Source organism: Mesocricetus auratus, unplaced genomic scaffold, assembly GCF_017639785.1.
Source record: "Mesocricetus auratus isolate SY011 unplaced genomic scaffold, BCM_Maur_2.0 Super-Scaffold_4256, whole genome shotgun sequence".
NCBI classification, from domain to species: domain Eukaryota; kingdom Metazoa; phylum Chordata; class Mammalia; order Rodentia; family Cricetidae; genus Mesocricetus; species Mesocricetus auratus.
Genome location: NW_024429182.1, coordinates 93,762,176 through 93,779,054, shown reverse-complemented (window position 1 = coordinate 93,779,054; position 16,879 = coordinate 93,762,176). Strand labels below are relative to the sequence as shown.

At 40.5% G+C, this 16,879-nt stretch overlaps 1 protein-coding gene across 1 annotated transcript; it reads right to left on the bottom strand.

The window, feature by feature from the left end:
* Window positions 1-1,998: 1,998 nt before the first annotated feature.
* Window positions 1,999-4,036, bottom strand: LOC121133997 (ubiquitin carboxyl-terminal hydrolase 17-like protein B). Its single transcript, XM_040731509.1, has one exon. It carries the CDS (start codon window positions 4,034-4,036, stop codon window positions 2,471-2,473), a length of 1,566 nt encoding a protein of 521 aa, XP_040587443.1. The 3' UTR covers window positions 1,999-2,470.
* Between the last annotated feature and the right edge of the window lie 12,843 nt (window positions 4,037-16,879).

Here is a 16,879-nt window from a genome sequence, read left to right as displayed (position 1 = left end):
TGTGTATTTCTGTGTTTGTTGAGTAGTTTTAAATTGCAAGTAGAATGCAGACCCAAGAGTTCAGATCTCTCCAAATACCCTGTACCGTTTTTGGATATGAGGTTTTTACACTCTTGACTATATAGGGATCAGGACATTTAAGGTACATTCCAAACACAGAGAAGAATAATGTAGTCAAGTTTTAGTAACAGCAGACTTTGAGGAGATTTCCCTCGATGCCATTCCAGATTTAATTTTTTTCCTATCTGATACATGAAGACAAATTACAATTGCTTAGAGGCCATAGAAGCTAGTATTTAGAGACTGGAGATGGCTCAACTGCTAAATGCTAGGCTCTCAACCAAAACCATAAGGCACAAGCATTTCCTTTTGAAATAATACTCTTGATAAAACAATGATTTCCGCATACATTAATGGAATATTCCTTAGTCTTAGTCTATTGTATAAAATTATCCCTTCCCATAATCTTGTCAACGTCTGACCTTGATGGACTGGTTAAATCTTTGTAGAGAGTGAAAACTGAACCATAAATTCGTTAATCACTTAGTCAGCATCATATCATATGAAGTAAAAATGGTAAGAGACTGTGAAGTTATATCGAATTTTACAAATATTTTTAGTAATTTCTAATTTTAATGTAAACATTTTTTCTAAATGCTCTACTTACCTTTTATTTATATACTTTCCCAGTACTCTGACATTATTATTGGGTATAAAATGATCTCATCCTGCCAGCCATTATGCATGGAGCAAAGAGCTCCAGCCTGAACCCAAACTTCTTTATTCTGAATATTGTTCCTTGGCTGGAAACTGCACATGTCTGGATTTCTCTGCCATTCTGTTTCATGTACATTATTGTTGTTGCAGGGAACTGTGGGCTTATCTACCTCATTGGTATGAGATTTGAGAATACAGTGTGGCCTAACTTTTCATGCCCCCTTCTAGTGCAAAGTACAAATGGGAATTTTGTAACATCAGAATTTTGTAAGAGATTTATACAGAAACAGACAGCATATTATGTTATTTGACAAATATTGTGGCACAATGTATCAAGGTTCTTTGACAGCACTGATTATCATGCTGGGGTAGAGAGTACCTGGGAGTCAAACATGAATGTTGTAGCAAAGGAAGCAACTAATTCTGGCGTTATAGCAAACTAGCTTTTTAGACCAATATGAACTCAGCCTGGACCATGAGGATGCCCTTTCATGCCAAAGATCTCCAGTATGGATTTCTTCCTTTTTTAACTTTAGTTTCATTTTCTCTGTGTAGACTGGGAAGTTCTAGAACTAGCCCTATAGGCCAGGCTGCCCTGGAACATCCAGAGATCTGCATGTCAGTGCTCATTTAGTGCTGGGTTGAAATGTGGAGATTTTCTAGCAAACTCTGGTACAGAAACCACACCCAAAGTCTCTTGAACTGATATATCATGGGAGCTCTCTAGGCCCTGACACCCACATGGAGAGTAGACTGTCTGAAAATGTTCCACAATCTGTTTTATAGAGTCCCCTACACCACACTTGATGGGAGATGCGATGTAATCTCTAAGGATTTAGAATGACATTATGGAATAAACAAAATATCCTTGAACCTGCAGTTGTTGTTTACATTGGAAATGTCTACCTGTACATAAATAAATAAATAAGAAATATCTTCAACCTATAGTCTGTTTCTAAAGATTGAAAAAGTGAGGAGGCAACTAGCATTTAAGCAACCTTACAGTTCATATTAACATAAAATGTATAGGCTCAACAAAATATCTAACTAGTGGTAAAAACATTTTATGGAGCCGAGAGTCGTCTGTTGTGCAACTACAATGCAGGTGAATAAATGTCCCATCTTATCCTCTCCTCCTGGTGACACGAACACACTGGATTTTATCCTGTGTAAGCAATGAAACCAAACTCCTACTTTCCCATTCCTAAGCAGAGTCGAAAAATCCAAGAATGTTCAATATTTATTTGCAATAATGCTGAAAAGACTAACAAAGAGTGTGAAGTCGCAGAAAAATGGGTTCCAAAGCATTGTGGCTCAAGAACCATGACAGAGAAAGTCCCTACAGCAGATTCCATGTAGCCAAAGCAATAGAAACATTTTCTACAAAACAGATAGAGAAGGCCAATTGAGGAGCACCTTGGTGGCTCAATGGAAATCCCGCATCGAAAGTCTATGAGTGCTAAGGTAGTCTCTATCTTGCACAGAGTCCCCGAGAAACAGTAGAGGCTTCTGCAGGAATCCCCCAGGAACCCGGAAGCTTTGTGGAGTTTCACTCTTCCTAGGACCCTGGAAAGTTTTCTCAACGTCCAAGATGTCTTTCTTGGGCAGTCGGCAAGGCCAGGCAAGGACACAGAGGAAGGGTGAGACATCCGCACTTCCTGGGTTACAGGTCCAAGTCTCTTGCTTCAAGGGCTTGGTCAACTTGCCAATTTGTCCACAGGAGCCCGGGACGGGTCGGTGAGTGGGGTGAGCACTAGTAAAGATGCAGAGGCCTCCACCTTGGCTTCTTCTTCTTGGATCTTGCCGTTCCTTCCTGACTGCAGAGTAAGGCAGGGTTCCTGGCTCTCGGAGCAGGCAGAAGCCTGGCAGAATCATGCCATGAGTAGTTCTCCTTGTCCAGCTCATTAGTGTCCAGGTCTTCTCTGCGTCTGGGCTGGTGGATCACAACTGCTTGGGCCGGCAGAGTAGGCCCAGTTTGCTTGAGGCTCAGCACTGTCTTGGGATGCTTCTTTGCCTGCAGCTCTTTCCACTCGTCTAAGGAGATTTCTTGGGTCACTACATTCGCCAGCTCTCTGACTGGCTCTGTGGCTTCCACCCCGGATCTTCGGTTGTGTGTTTTCTGCCAGCCTTTCCTCATCTGAGCCTTGTTTGCCGTGCCTACTGGCCTGCAGACACTGTCCTCTCGGTTATCAGTCTCCTGGACATAGAAGAGCAGATAGGCCGGCTCATTCAGGACACAAGTCACGTCGCACCTGGTGACCCTAGAATCATCCATCTTGTACCACTTGCCGTCGCCAGCTCTGACATAGCAGAAATAATGTCCACTGTGGCAAGTCACACCAGTGTGGACCAGCACAGCATACAGGGCATACACCAACGGTCCTCTATTGGACTGAGACATGTAGGGCCGCAGGTCAAGGGACTCAGGGTACCTTACTTTCCTGTTTGTTTTGCCACCTGTGAAGTCTGAGAAGCGGTTCAACACCAGCACGAGAGCCTTCGAGGCACTTTGAACTGTCAGGCTCTTCAAAGCTGGTGTCTTCCCCTGGCAATGGTCACAGTGGTAGGCGTTTTCCCCACACAGCTCTTCGGCCTTCACTAGACTCTCCAAGGCTTGGTTCACACTCTGGGCTGCATGGATATCTAGGGTGATGTCCAGGAACGGGCTAAAGGCATCTGAGGTAAGCTGGCACTGGAGACACTTGACCTGAGATCTCCACGAGCCTCCAAATATATCGTGGATTGGGGTGCTGTCCTCAGAGCGGTCTTCGCAGTGCTTGCTCCCTCCAAGGCAGGATTCGTGCATGGCGTTCAAGGTGAACATGAGAAACTCATGGGCATCTTCCTGCTTGTGCTTGTGGAAGACACCAGTCAATTTGGTCGAGGGCTGCATGGCATCCGTGCAGTAGAGGAGACTCCGAGTCACGTGAGCTTCCAGAGCACACATTGTGCAGACATCCCGGTGGCAACAGCTCTGCGAGTGCTCCCGGGAGAGCAGGTAGTTGGCAAGAGGTGGCGTGTGTGTCAGACACTGCAAAGCTGAATTCATGTAGCAGCTGTTGCCTGTGTTCACAAGACCGGCACCCACGCCGAGGGGCCTCTCCCTGCTTGCACTGTACTTTCCCCTGCCAGCCAGCTCTGCTGCCCCCTGAACTTTATCCTGGTGGAGGTCTGTGGCCACAGGAGCTGACAAGGCTGAATCTGCTGAGGGAAAAGAACACCATGAGACCTCAGATTCAGCAGTATGGCTTGAGGACTTGCAAACTGGCAAAGTCTTACAATGAGACTCACCTTCTGAGAGCAACTGAGCTGCCTCCATGTCTCCAGACGCCACTTCCAAACACCTTGCTGCAGGCTTCTCTGGGAGCAAGAGGATGCTTTTCTCTTCTGCAATGTATTCCAAGAGAGACCATGTGACAAATGCACAAGTTTTTATAGCTCAGTCCTATGGCTACACCCATAATCCCTGCCCCCAACCTGGGCTCCTAATCCCCTACAAACCTCCAATTGACTTATGCAAAACAGCAATAATATTTGATCTCTTCAGTCGCTGGCCATGGCCCTAAGTGGCTTTAACTTGACTGTGTCTTGTAAAAACAAATTTCAAAATTCACATCAGATGACGAATGCAGGGTAGACCTGCCATACAAGTGTCTCCTTTCTGTTCTTAATCGCACCACCAAAAATAAAGGCAGGAGACTGGAAGTATTTTAGGTAAAACAAAGCAGCCTTAACCTCTGTGTACAGCAGATCAGATCCAGGGTCTGTGCCACCTTCCTCCCACCCCATTGTTGGAGTACAAAGGCCATGATCTACATTCATTCTAATAAAATGCTATAAAACCATCTCTGTCGGTCTCTCTCTCTCTCTCTCTCTCTCTCTCTCTCTCTCTCTCTAGGTGTCTCTAATTCTCTCTCTCTCAGTCTCTCTCTCTCTCTGTCTCTGTCTCTCTACTACTCTCTCAGTTCAGTGCATAATAACCTGTTACCCTAGAAGATCCTAACTAATACAACTAACTCATATATTCCATACAACACATGAATATTTCCAGGTTAAAACCTACTATGATGCCAACCAGTTGAGCTTGGGTCCCTTGTGACGCTCCCCTCCTCTGCCCAACACCCATTCCCTCAATCATCCAGGGCAGCGCCTGGCATCCAGAAGACACGTACACACCGGAAAGACATACACCCTTCCAGGCCCCAAACTCGGGCGATATCAGCTTCAGCTTCAGGAAGGAAGGAGAACAGTGGAGACAGAAAGTCCTCACCAGCACCCACTGGAAGAAGACGTGGGAAGAAGACAGAATAAGAGCTAACACAGCAATTCAAAAGTTCACCGTGACTCCACCAGCATCTAGAAACCAATGCCAGCAAGACCTGAAAAGCACTACATAGATGAAGCAGAGGAGACAGACCTTAAACATCATTTTATGAAGATGACAGGGACCCTCAAAGAAGAAATGAGGAAATCCCTTAAAGAAAGAGAGGAAAAAACAAAAAAACCAAATCCATTAAATTGGGAAAATTCAACAAATAAACAAATCTCTCAGAGAATCTAAAGAGAACCAAGAAAAAAACAATGAAACAAATCAAGGAAACAAAGCAAACTGTTGAAGGATTGAAAACTGAAATAGAAAAAATAAAGAAAACACTGAACAAGGGAATGCTAGAAATGGACACCTGAGAAAGCGATCAGGAAATACAGATGCAAGTATCACCAATAGAATACAAGAAAGAGAAGAGAGACTCTGAGGTGTTGAAGACTCATTAGATGATATACAGTAATCAACCAAAGAAAATTCAAAACCAACAAATCCCTATCACAAAATAAGCAGGAAATATGGGACAATGTAAAGAAGCCAAACATGAGAATAATAGGTATAGAAGATGGCGAAGAAATACAGCTCAAAGTTACAGAAAACATATTCACCAAAATCATAGAAGAAAACTTCCCTAACTTAAACAAGGATTTGCCTAAGGACATACAAGAATTTTACAGAACACCTAATAAGCTGGATCAGAAAAAGAAGTCACCTCACCATATAATAATCAAAACATCAAACCTACAGAATAAAGAGAAAATATTAAGAGCAGCTAAAGAAAAAGGCCAAGTAACTTATGATGGCAGACCTATCAGAATTACACCTGACTTCTCAATGGAAACGATGAAAGCCACAAGATCTTGGACAGATGTCCTACAAATGCTAAGGGAACAAGATGCCAGCACAGACTACTATATCCAGCAAAGCTTTCAGTTACCATAGGTGGAGAAAAAAAATAGTCCATGACAAAGCCAGATGCAAACAATATGTATCCATGAATCCAAATCTACATAAAGTGCTGGAAGGAAAACCTAGACCCATCTAAGACAATTACACGCACAAAGACACAGGCAATATATAATACCAATTTACAAAACACCAAAAGGAAAAGAGAGTCATAACTATACAAAATAACTTTACTACCAAAAAATCAAGCACAAACAAAAGTTGTCGATCAAAGGTCATTGATATCCCTCAATGTCAACGGCCTCAACTTGCCTATAAAAGACACAGACTAGCATAATGGATATGAAGAGAGAATCCATCCTTCTTCTGCATACAAGAAACACATCTCTACATCAAAGAAAGAAGGTATTTCAGAGTAAAGGGTTGGGAAAATATTTTCCAATCAAACGGACCCAAGAAACAAGCGGGTGTAGCAAACCTAATATGTAACAAACAAGACTTCAAATTAAAATCAATAAAAAGAGATGAAGAAGGATATTTCATATTCATCAAAGGAAAAGTCCATCAAGATGAAGTCTCAATTTTAAACATCTACACCCCAAATACAAAGGCACCAACACTTGTGTAAGACAAGCTATTTAAAAGTAAAATAATAAAAAAAGAAACACAAAACAGCTAAGCCACCAGAAAGTTCTTACCTCTACAAAGTTTCAGTCCACACTGGTGTGATTCAGTCCTCAGAGTAACTGCTGGCTACAAAGCTCTCAACCTAAATTCAGACTGCCCTGAGACTGCACATTGCTCCTTTCTTATACTCATCTCTAGTACTGGGATTAAAGGCGTGTCATCAAAAGATCCAATCAAAGGGGTAAGCTCAGTTTCTACCTTAGTTTGATTGACTCTCATGTAGTCACTGGGAATCAATCTAGAACAAGACCCAGCAATTCCACTCTTGGGCATATATCCAAAAGAGGCAAATTCATACAACAAGGGCATCTGCTCCACTATGTGCATACCAGCATTACTTGTAATAGCCAGAAACTGGAAGCAACCTAGATGCCCCTCAACTGAACATTGGATAGAGAAAATGTGGTACATTTACACAATGGAGTATTACTCAGCAGAAAAAAAAACAATGGAATCTTGACATTCGCAGTTAAATGCATAGCACTGGAAGAAACCATCCTGAGTGAGGTAACCCAGTGAAAAAAAAGGCAAACATGGTATTTACTCACTCATATATGTATTTTAGACATGGATCAGGAGAGTGCCAGCCTGCACTTCCACTGAGAGAGAGAGTCTGGGAAACAGGAGAGTACCTAAAAGATATGCATGGTACCCAAGAGAAGAGAAATGAGGCAAGATCCTCTGAACAGGTGGGGAACACAGCGAGGCGTGTGTGGGAGAGCTGGGAAATAGAGAGGGGGGAGAAGAGGAAGAAAGAGTAGGTCATGGGGAAACAGGAAGGTTGACTGGGGGGGTAGGATAGGGGGAAGAGGGAATCATAGGTTAGAAGACAGATCAGTCACCAGTGTGACCTCTAGTGATCTAAAGGGATGATACCAATTGGCAAGCTACACAATCCTCTAGAGACCACCTCGAATGCCCATTCCTGATAATGAACTTGATGTCTATAAATGTCCTGGATCCTTCATCCAGTGATTGATGTAATCAGAGGCAAACACCCACAGTTAAACACTGAACTGAACCCAAGAAATCCTGCAACAGAGAGAGCGGAGTGATGAGCAAATTGGCAAAAAATGGGCTGGCAAAACCAGCAGATACAGCTGATCTGAACAGGGGAGAGCTCTTGGTCCCCAGACTGAGAGCTGGGAGGCCAGCATGGGGCTGGTCCAGACCCCCAGAATGTGAGAGTCAATGAGGAGTCCTGGGCACCCTATGGTGTCCTGAGCAGTGGATCAGTCTTTATCCCTCCAATACTAACAGACATCGTGTGTCCAATAAAAAAAGGGGGATGTCCTCTCAGCCTAGACTCTTATGGGAGTGCCTGGACCCTACCCTGAGTGAAATGACAGATTCTAGATATACCAAAATGGAAGACATTGGCAATAGGATGGGAGGATGGGAGTTATGTAGAGGGGTTCAGGATTTAGGGGAGGGAGAGGGAACTAGGATTGACATGTAAAACAAGATATTTGAAAGTAAAATAATAAAAAAAGAAACACAAAACAGCTAAGCCACCAGAGAGCTCTTACCTGTACAAAGTTTCAGACCAAACTTGGGTGATTGAGTCCTCAGAGTCACTGCTGACTGCAAAGTTCTAGACCTAACTTCAGACTGCCCTGAGACTGTACTGTGCTCCTTTCTTATACTCATCTCTAGTACTGGGATTAAAGGCGTGTCACTCACAAGTTCCAATCAAAGGTGTGAGCTCAGTTTTTCTACTAGATTGATTGACTCTCATGTTCCAGGGTGGTCCTGAACTCACAGAGATCCCAGATCCTCTGTCTGACAAGATGGGATTAAAGTTGTGGCTACAACTGCTGGTCCTCTCTGGCTAGTCTTTTCTTTCAGCATGATTTCAAATCAATATTGAGCATTCTTGGAAGTGTCCACTCTGCTTAGGAGTCGCGAAGTAGGAATTTGATATCATTGCTTACACAGGAGACAAAATCCAGTGTGTTTTTTGTCCACGATGGGAGGAGATGAGGGGACATTTATTCACCGGCACTTCAGTTGCACAGCATATGACTCACAGCTCCATAAAATGTTTTTTACCACTAATTAGAGATTTTGTTGAGCCTGCAAATCTGATATCAATATGAACTGTAAAGTTGCTGAAATGCTAGTCCACCTCCCCACTTATATTCAGTTAAGCAAGAGACTGTAGATTAAAATCTCTTTCTCTTTCAACCTCTTTCTGTCTTTCTTTCCAGGTAGACAATTTAACTGTAAACAAAAACTGCAGGTTCAAGGACATTTAGTTTTTTTCAGTAAGGACGTTCAAATAATTAGAGATTGGATATCATCTTCCATCAAGTGTCTTCGAATGGACCCCATAAAACAGATTATGGAACTCTGTGTTCTCTATACATTTTCAGACAGCCTCCAGCTCCATGTGGGCTTCAGGTCCTAGAGAGCTCCAATGATAAACCATAGTCAGAGAGCTTGGGTGTGTTTTCTGTAACAGAATTTGCTTGAAAAGCTCCACCTTTCAACCCTGCACTCAATTGGCACTGACAGACAGATCTCTGGAATTTCCAGTGCAGCCTGACCTACAGAGCTAGTTCTAGGTCTTCTTTGTCTAAACAAAGTAAATGAACCTAAGATAAAAAAGGAAGAAATCTTAAATAGCTTGTTTTACATGTCATTCCCAGTTCCCACTCCCTCCCCTCCTCTAGCACTCACCATCCCCCCCAGCCTCCCACACTATTGCCAAATCCTTTCACAAAGGGGATATCTAGAGTCTGTCATTTCACTCAGGGTAGGGACCAGGCACTCTCCTAAGAGTCCAGGCTGAGAGAGCATACCTCTTGGTGCTATGTGCACATGATAACTGTTTGTATTAAAAGGATAGACACTGATCCACTGCTCAGGGCCCCAAAGGTTGTGCAGGCCTTCTCAGTGCCCATTTGGGGTGATAAAAAAATAAAAAAAAACAAATCAATTTTTCGAGTTCTTTGGCATAAACGGGGCATCCTGTTGGACCACACTGATTCCATACTGGTGTGAAAAGCTATTTTATAATAAAGCCAGAGTAAGTTGCTTCTATTGCAGCAAAATTCTTTGACTGCCAAGTACTCTCTATCCCACCATGATAAGGTGTTCTGTCCCTGATCCTTGATACATTCTACCACAATATTTGTCAAATAAACTAGTGTGCTGTCTCCTCTTCCAAGCATTAATACTTAGCATGGCATACCACCATGGGGAGTGTGCTCTAACAAGGTGGCTCATATTCTGGGAAAATACTGTGGTCTTGTTGCCAATGAACATGGCTACCCTAATTAATAGTCTCCAATAAGTAAGGTCATGTGCCACCTTTTTATTGTGATCTGATTTCTAGCATCCCCTCATCCAGTCCAAGATACACAACTGTCTCATACACTTGGACGGCCTAGTTGGTCTTCTTGTGTCTCCTCAGTTGTAGGTCTAGATTTCATGAGTTTTCACTACCTTGGTCAGCTGTCTCTGTAGATTTCTCAATCATGATTGTGACCTTGCTTGCTCATATATCTCTTTCCTCGCTTTAGCTGTATTTCTGGAAGTTGGCATGGTTCTTGGTTATACATCTCTGTTTATGATAAAATCAGTTGCTGGATGAGGACTCTATCATGATACTTGGGGTATTCATCAATCTACTTACAGTGGTAGATCCAGACAAGTTCAGGCATCCTCTCTACTATTGCTTGTAGTATTAGGTGGTTTCCTCCTTGTGGGTTCTTGGAAGAAACCATATCACCAGCTTTCTCTCTAACTCCATAGTGGATCTCTCTATGAAATGAACACTTTCATTGCTCTTCAAATATATACATTCCCACCTCAGCCATCTTATTCCCTCCTGTTGTGATCCCGTCTCTGTTTCCCCTTGCCACCTTGACCCACTCCCAGATTACATTTGTAAATCTCATCTCATTTCCCTTCCTAGGGTGACCCATGTTTCCCTCTTAGCGTCATACTTGCTACCAAACTTCTCTGGAGCTGTGGATTGAAGTCTGGCATTTACATTATATCTTATATACACTTGTTAGTAAACAGAATAAACAAATTGAAAAATGGGGTACAAAGCTAAACAAATAATTCTCACCAGAAGAATCTCAAATGAACAAGAGATATTTAAGGAATTTTAGAATAATACTTTAGTCATCAGGGAAATGCAAATCATAAGGACTCTGAGATACCATCTTATACCTGTCAGAATGCCTAAGATCAAAAATACTGAGGACAGCTTATGCTGGAGATGATGTAGAGTCAAGAGGACACTCCTCCACTGTTAGTGGGTGTGCGATCTTGTACAGCCATTTTGGATATAAGTATGGTAGTTTCTAAAAAATTGGGGATCAATCTACCACAAGAAACCCCAATGCCACTCTTGGGAATTTATCAAAAGATAGCTCAATCATTCATCAAGGAAATTTGTTCAGTTTCTCCTTCTCTCTGCCAATCTATCCACTCTTCTGCTGCTCCTGTCCTCAGAGGCTAGTGTCCCCACTCCATTGCTCCCTTTTTCATCCATTTCTCTAATAAAAATACCTCTGCTTGAATTCTGTTGCATGGCACCTTTTTCTCATGTGCTGCTTTTCTTAAATTACTTCAGTTGTAACTTGAAAACACCATCATGAGTGAGATAACCCAAACTCAGTGACACAAAGAAGGTATGTATTTACTAATAGATATCTATTTTTATTTTAATATCTGTTGCTATGTTTAGCATTTAACCTACAGTCTTTCACACAGTCGACTAACACTCTATCCCTGTGTTACACTATCTAGCCTAAAGTATTCTTTTATTTTGACAGTGTCTGGCCTATAAATATTCTTAACAAAAGGATATTCTAATTCGAATTCAGTTAGGATTTTTCCTATAGAATGGAAACTTTTGATATTATTTGTGTACGTCTTTTTTGACAATTGTATGAATGCTTTCCATGTAATTTGACGTATTGATTATTATTCTTTGCTTCCTAGGACAACTTTAATTATATGCAATTTAAATCATATAAAGGAGATATTGAGACAAACTATTTACAATGTTTTCGATACATACATACATTGCTGTCTAATTCTGATACAGATATGTACACAGTGTCCACAATTTACCCACTTCCATTTGTAGTCCACCCATAACACACAAGCAATGCTGTTTTTGCTAGAAAAACTAGAGAGTAGAATTGTTTCCTCCAGATATTCCTAGATAAAGAAAATGCATGGAATTGAATCAAAGAGCCAGATTGAATCCACACAAGTATGAACACATGATATTTGGGAATGAAACCAGAAATAGACAGTGGAAAAAGAAAGTAGCTTCCATGGTGCTGGATTTTGGAACTGGAGGTCAACATGTAGATGAAGATCGATCCATATCTAATTAGCTGGCACAAAACTTAAATCTGAGTGGATCAAAGATCTCAACATAGCACCATATCAGCAGAACCTGACTGAAGAGAAGGTGTGGAATAGCCTTGAACTCACTGGCGCAGGACACAACTTTCTGAACATAACAGTATTAGCACAGGCACTAAGAAAATAATCAATAAATATGACCTCATGAAACTGAGAAGATTATGAAAGACAAAGGACTACATCATTTGGACAAAACAGCAGCCTACAGAATGCGAAAAGATTTTTCCCATCCCCACATATGACTGGTGTCTAATATCAAAGGTATATAAAGAAATCATAAAACTAAACTTTGACAAACAAAGTAATCCCATAACAATTCTGGGTGCTGGTCTAAACAGAAGTTTTAACAGAATACACACAAATATCTCAGAGACACTTAAAAATTTTAGCCATCCTTAGCCATCATGGAAATAAAACTCAAAAAGTTTCTCAGATTCTATCTGACACCTGTCAAAATGGCTAACAGCAAAGCCACAAGCGATACCTTATGCTTTCAAGAAAGTACAGTTAAAAGAACACTTATCAATCACTGGTGAGACTGCAAACTTGTACAGCCACTTTGAATATCAATGTGGCAGTTCCTCAGAAAATTAGAAGTTGACCTACCATGAGACCCATCTACACCACTCTGGGATTAGGCATATAACTATGATCATTGCACCTTCATTTGTAATAGCAGAAACTGGAAGCATCATAGAAATCCCACAAGTGACAAATGGAAAGAGAAAATTTACAAAATGGAATATTACTCAGCTGTTAAAAACAATGACATTGTCTAATTTGCAGGAAAAAGATAGAAATGATTGTATGCAGTTTTCTTTCCTGCCCACCACTTCCTAATACTGGCTTAGGAAGATTTAAGATTAATTATAAATGCTCAACTGATACCTCAGATTTATTTCTAAGTAGCACTTCCAATGTAAAGCCATATTTCTTTTTAAATAGATATTTATTTAAATTAGAAACAATCTTATTTTACATATAAATCCCAGTTCCCTGTCCTTTTCATCCTCCAATGTTCCCCACCCACGCCCATCCCACCCTCATATATTCATCAGGGAGTGTGAGACATTCCATGGGGAATCATCAAATTATGTCACATCAACTGGGTCCAGGCCCTCCCCTGGTTCTTGGTTGAGAGAGTGTCCTTTTCTAGATTGAGAGAGTATCCTTTTCATGGGGAATGGGCTTACAAAGTATGTATGTGCAATATGGATAAATACTGGCTCCACTGCCAGAGGCCCCATAGACTGCACAGGCCTCCTAACAGACACCCACATTCAGAGAGCTTAATTTGGTCCTATGCTGAATCCCCAGCTGTCAAACATGGTCTATGAGCTCCTACTTGCTCTGTGAGTTATACCAGCATGGTCTTAAACCCTTTGCTCATTTCTCCTTCCTCTTTACAGATGGATTCCAGGAGTTCATCTCAATGCTTAGCTGTGAATATATGCTTCTTTTTCCATAAGCTACTGGTTGAAGGCTCTATGATGGCATATAAGCTAGTCACCAATAAGGGAAAGGCATTTAAGGTAGCCTCTCTACTATTGCTTAGTGTTGGCACCTAGCCCCCACAGGTTCTCTGAGTTGTTTGTCAGCTGATAGCCACAGGTACATCCTGTATTCTAGTCCTGGCTTACTGCCCTCCCATTGCCCCACTGACATGAACATCTGGCAGGAGGAAAACATGATCTCTTCCACCTGGGGTTTTAATACTGTGTTGTAAGACTATATATAAGACTGCTCCCTACTACAAGAGAGAGACCTCTTAGCACTTGCAAAATAAAGACACTTCTTAGGACAAACAGCTAGACATCTTGTCTTGCTTTTCCTGATACCACACAATTGCTTGTGGCTCGGGCACCACAGCTTAGATTCTTAGTTGGGGTCATTCTCGGAGAGAACTGGACATTTCCCTAGTGCCAGATTCCTCTTTAAATCTATAATGTCTCCCTGTATTAAGGTATCACTTTTCTTGTTCTCCTCTATTGCTCCCTAAGGCAATCTTCCTGATTCCTCTTGTTTTCCTCCCTACACCTCTTTTCCCTCCTTTTTCCTATCTCCCTTCCCCCTGCTGCCATGTTCCCAATTTATTCAGGAATTCTTGTCTTTTTTCCCTTCTCAAGGGGACCATACTTGTCTGTCATTGGGTCCTCGTTTTCTACCTTTTCTGGTGGTGTGGATTTTAGGATGCTAGTTATTTGCTGTAGGTCTAATATTCATATATGAATGACTACAAACCATATTTGTCTTTCTGTGACTTGGTTACCTCACTCAGAATACTTTCTTCTGGTTGCATCCATTTGCCTGCAAATTTCAAGTCTTCATTTTGTTTTTTCCACTGAGTAGTACTCCATTGTGTAAATGTACCATATTTTCTTTTATCCCTTCTTCTATTTAGGGTCATCAAGGATGTTTCTACGTTCTGGCTATTACAAATATGGATGCTATGAACATAGTTGAACAGATGTCCTTGTGGTATGAATTTGCATCCTTTAGGTATATTGTTAAGAGTGGAATTAGGCTCATTTCTTAATGGATCTTATGACTTTAATTGACCCACATTTCTTATCTAAGGCCTACCACATCCACTTATAGCTCAGTACCTCATTTTGTACATGCCCTACTCCCTTTGCATATGACTAGGGACACCTTTAATTCTGTACTTCTTCCCAGTATTCTCACTGTCTCCAAAGCTCTGCCTATCTATTGGCCAATTCTTTTTATTAACAAAGACTGCAATATCTTTTAATAGAGTGTAAAATATTATTCTAAAGCATTTCCCGATTTTGTATAAATAAAATGGAAGGTTTTAATTTTAACATAGTAAAATTAGATATAACACAGTTATCAAGTAAGAATTAGAGTTTTAATATCCAGTGCATTTATATTTTGTAAATTTAGGGAAAATATGCTGTTATTTATATTAGCTTTGTGCTTCTAAATTTTTATTTATACTTAATTTATTTTTTCTTCATAACTAAGCAAAGTTACAAGTTTAATGATTTACTTTTTAACTCTTTTAAAGACCCCATAAGGGTGAAATGTCACCTAATAACATAAACAACTGGCTGCATGAAATTTGCTGAAAATTCTTCTGCATTACTCTGACATCCATCTCTGACCTACAGGCCTAGTTTATATCTCACAGATTTTTCTGAGAAGCAGGGATTTTGAAGAATTTTCCAACCTCGTCTTGACAAGCTTTGAGAATCACTTTCTTTTGCATCGAGCTGGTCCAATTTGGATAGTATTCTGTCAGCAATTGAGGAAAGGGCAGGTTCTTTTCACAAATGGTGAACATTAGCCATAAAGAAAACAAACTCCATTCATAGGTTCTTGGTTATTCATCATCTTCTTTTGAAGTAAATTGGTGATGCCAGAAGCAGACATTACTCATGAAAAGCTCTAGATTTTAATCACATTCAATGTCATATTCTGTATGTCGTTGAAGTGTTTGAAGGCTATCTACATATCTAAATAGATATGCAGATGACTTTCAAAACAGAACTATAAGTTTAACTATTTTGGATGACTATTAAGGTGAATTTGTTAATTTCATATTTCATATTAAATGAGCCACATAAACAGAATATCCCAAAAATAGAAATGTACATACATTACAATGCAAATAACTTTAAATTTCTATCACTAAGCCAAAATCCATACCAATGTAAAATATTTAAGACTAATAGTAGTTTTTTGGAATAAAGTAGATTCAATAATCTACATTTTTATACTAATATTTTAATTTAACTCTTTGTTTAGATTTTTCTTAAACCATGACCAATAATAATTTTTAACCATCCCACCTTAAATGATAATAAACATTCATAATCCATCTTCTGGGAATGTGGGTACGATTTTGTATACTACTCTGATGCTTGTAGGCACTGGTATCTTGTGTATACTGTTAGGTCTTGGCTGGAGTGGTTGGTGGGACTGGATCATCTCCACCAGAACTTTGAAGCTCTTTTGGAGGCAGAATTCTGAGAAGACCCTATCACAGACATTCTGAGATAATGGACCAACTGAGTCATCCATTTTCATTCGTGTTTGTTCTCCTTGCTCTAAAAATACATACTTGTAAGGTAACACACAAAGATGGAATATGTGGTGTGTATCAGTCAAAGATGACTTTTTCTTTTATGTTTGAGCAGGAACAAATGTATGTTATGTATGTAGTTTTTCTAGGGTTATTTCTTTAAGTCAGTTGCCGGGGTTTCAGGGGATCCTCCCCAATCAAACCTGTACATATATTATCTGGAAGCAATCCACAGGATTTCATTTCCTGTGGAAATAAAAGCATAAAATCTCCCCAAATGCAACATACATTTTCACTTCCATTTTGAAAACAACATAGTTATATAATATATAGGTTACTTTGTTATTTAAAAGATACACAAACACACACAGATACATCACACACACACACACACACACACTATATATATATATATATATATGGGTAATATGTTATTTATAAATTATTGAACCTTGTCTGAGGATTCTCAAAGCCAAGACAGCCTCAAGCTCTAGTGGATGATCAAACAGTGGAGGTACACACGTTCAATAACAGGACTAAGTACTAACAGGGAGATAGATCTGTATTATTTCAAGGCCACCATGGCCTACACAAGAATGAATACTAAGAGAGCTCATGCATTTATTCATAGCACCAGGGTTCACATGATTTTAATGCCCGTATTAGTGAGGAATAGAAGACAGGAACAAGGTCTCAGAGCTAGTATTCATTCTGCAGTCACATTGAGAATAGGAAGTCTCAATCTCATGATTCTCCAACCACATTGAGGAGAAGAAAAAATTCTGGGGTTTGGTGGAATCAGG

Excerpts from the sequence above, each read along its gene's own strand:
- LOC121133997 (XM_040731509.1), bottom strand. The coding sequence starts at position 4,036 with ATGGAGGCAGCTCAGTTGCTCTCAGAAGGTGAGTCTCATTGTAAGACT.